Genomic DNA, 2330 nt, shown 5'->3' with positions numbered 1-2330 from the left:
GGGGGTCCTACGGAGGCCTGGCGGGTCGCAGCTGAGGCGCCGGGCCTGGGGGTATTGTCCCCTGTCCCACCCCCGCCCAGGCAGCACCCATGTCCCCGCGGTCGTGGGGACGATGCTGTTCTCCCTGCGGGAGCTGGTGCAGTGGTTGGGCTTCGCCACCTTCGAGATCTTCCTGCACGGCCTGGCCCTGCTGACCTTCTCGGTGCTGCTCGTCCTGAAGGTGGACGGCGAGGCCTCGGCGCTCTCCTGGTGGGTCGTCTTCGTCCCCTTCTTTGCCGCCGACGGTCTCAGCACCTACTTCACCACCATCGTCTCGGTGCGGCTCTTCCAGGACGGTGAGAAGCGCCTGGCCGTGCTGCGGCTCTTCTGGATCCTTTTTATCCTCACCATCCTCAGCCTCAAGTTCGTCTTCGAGATGCTGCTGTGCCAGAAGCTGGTGGAGCACACCCGGGAGCTCTGGTACGGGCTCATCATGTCGCCTGTCTTCATCCTCCTCCAGCTGCTTATGATCCGAGCCTGCCGGGTGAACTGATGGTGAGGGAGCGGGCAGCCCTCGTGCCTCCCCGGACGCGCGTGGCTCCCCGGGGAGCCCTGGACTTGTAGCGCTGGTCATCGGGCTGTTCCCCATGTGTGGGAGTGGTAGGCGGCAGGTTACAAGGCCTGGTTCAGTGAGAGGAAGGGTCTGTAGGTAAGCATGCTGCAGTGTTGTAGAGCATCGTGTTTCCTCAAAAGATCCTTTTGTGCCGCATCCTCATTTCAGTTCACTCAGCTCTTGCTGTTAAAGTGTGCTGCCAGGCAAGCGCCGTTGGATATGCCAGTTATTTTATGTTAAAATAAAAATGCATGGAAGGAATCTTTTTATGTATAAAATAATTTTTCCCTAGAAAACATTTGTACTTAAAACTGTCTGGATAATGGGAATTGCCTGGAGGTTTGTTGGTTGCAGTAGATAATCCTGGTACACCGCGCACCGCTGCCAGCCAGAAGCACCACAGCTGCTGTTCGCCTGCCCTGCCCTCGTGAGGCCACGCATGTAACGATGCCTGCAGCAAAGCTGCTTTATTTCCCTCTGTCCTGTCACTTCCCTGATCACTTCATACCTTCAGTGCGCTGGCAGGGTTTTATGAGGCTGCACCCTGAGCCAGAGAGAGATGATGTGTGTGGTTTTGAACAGACAAGTGGGGTTTTTTCTTTGTATTTCAGATCTGTTCTCTAAATATCGAGATAGGCATGTTGGGGGGGGGTGAGGCATGGGGACTGGAGTGTGCACAGCAGATGCTGGTTGTGACAGCGGAGTCGGGTCTCACTGAACCCCAGCTTTGGTGTGAAACGCTGTCCTCGGACCCCCAGAAAACATGAGTAGTTCAGTATTCCTCAGGGAAGTGCAGATCAGCATGTTAAATGTTGATGTCAGGGAACTCCCAGCACCAATGACACCTCAGCATCACTTGTGTCTGGCTCCACCCTAAGGGTGTTGAGAACAGTGGATCAGTCCCTCGCAGAGACATGGAGTGTTGCTTTGGAGCCCAGGCCCAGAGGACTGGTTTCTCTGATTCCGAGTTCTACAGACCCTTGTACTCTCTTGATGATGTTGACTGGCAGAACATTGGTACCCAGGGCTTCCCCTCCAGCCTCAGCTGCTACCTGGCCCATCCCTGTCTTCGCCCCATCTCTCCAGCTCCTGGCACCACCTGCTCTCCTCTACGGCTCTCAGGCTCTGTTTCATGCAGAGGCAGCTGCTGGGTCATCCTGGCTGTCACGGAACAGCGATGGGAGAACTAGATCCTGGTCTGGCAGGATCCATAAGCTGACACAGATTTAGCCCAAACTGGGCCATACTGGGGCTTAGTCCCTGGTGTGTGGTGTGACCAGCTCCCCACCAGCCTCTGTTCAGGTGGCACCTGGTTCCAGCTCTGGCTTCATGTCCCCAGTGACTTGTCCTGGGCTGGCGCCAGGGTCGTGTGCTGGAAGTCCATTTTACACACCCTTAGGTGGCACTGGGACCTGCCTCACAGGAGCTCCTCTGCTTCTACTTCACCCTGTGATGTGGTTTCCAGGGCTCAGTGTCACCAGGCCATGATGTCCCTACATGCTAGTCTGGTCGGTCCGCTTGCAGCCAGCCATTTGTTCACCAAGGCCAAGGACCAGCAAACCAAGGACACGTCACATGGGAGGAGGGCAGCCGGCGGCTCCTTGTCTTCTTCCAACTCTGGCAGCGGGAGTTCATTTCTGCTCCGTGCTGTGGTTGTGCCCACAACTGCACTTGGAGCGCACAGGCCATGGATGCTGCATCACCTGCAGCCAGAGTCACTTGTGTAGGGCCGGGAGGG

General features: G+C 56.8%; 1 protein-coding gene across 1 annotated transcript; it reads left to right on the top strand.

Annotated features, from left to right (window-relative positions):
* Positions 1-112: 112 nt before the first annotated feature.
* TMEM203 (transmembrane protein 203) lies at positions 113-532 on the top strand. The gene has a single exon (XM_010147421.1). The coding sequence runs from the start codon at positions 113-115 to the stop codon at positions 530-532; it is 420 nt and encodes a 139-aa protein (XP_010145723.1).
* The last annotated feature ends 1798 nt before the right edge of the window (positions 533-2330 follow it).

Source organism: Eurypyga helias, unplaced genomic scaffold, assembly GCF_000690775.1.
Source record: "Eurypyga helias isolate BGI_N326 unplaced genomic scaffold, ASM69077v1 scaffold40652, whole genome shotgun sequence".
Classification (NCBI taxonomy): Eukaryota; Metazoa; Chordata; class Aves; order Eurypygiformes; family Eurypygidae; genus Eurypyga; species Eurypyga helias.
Note: the sequence above shows the minus strand (reverse complement) of the source record. Positions and strands in the feature narration are given on the sequence as shown.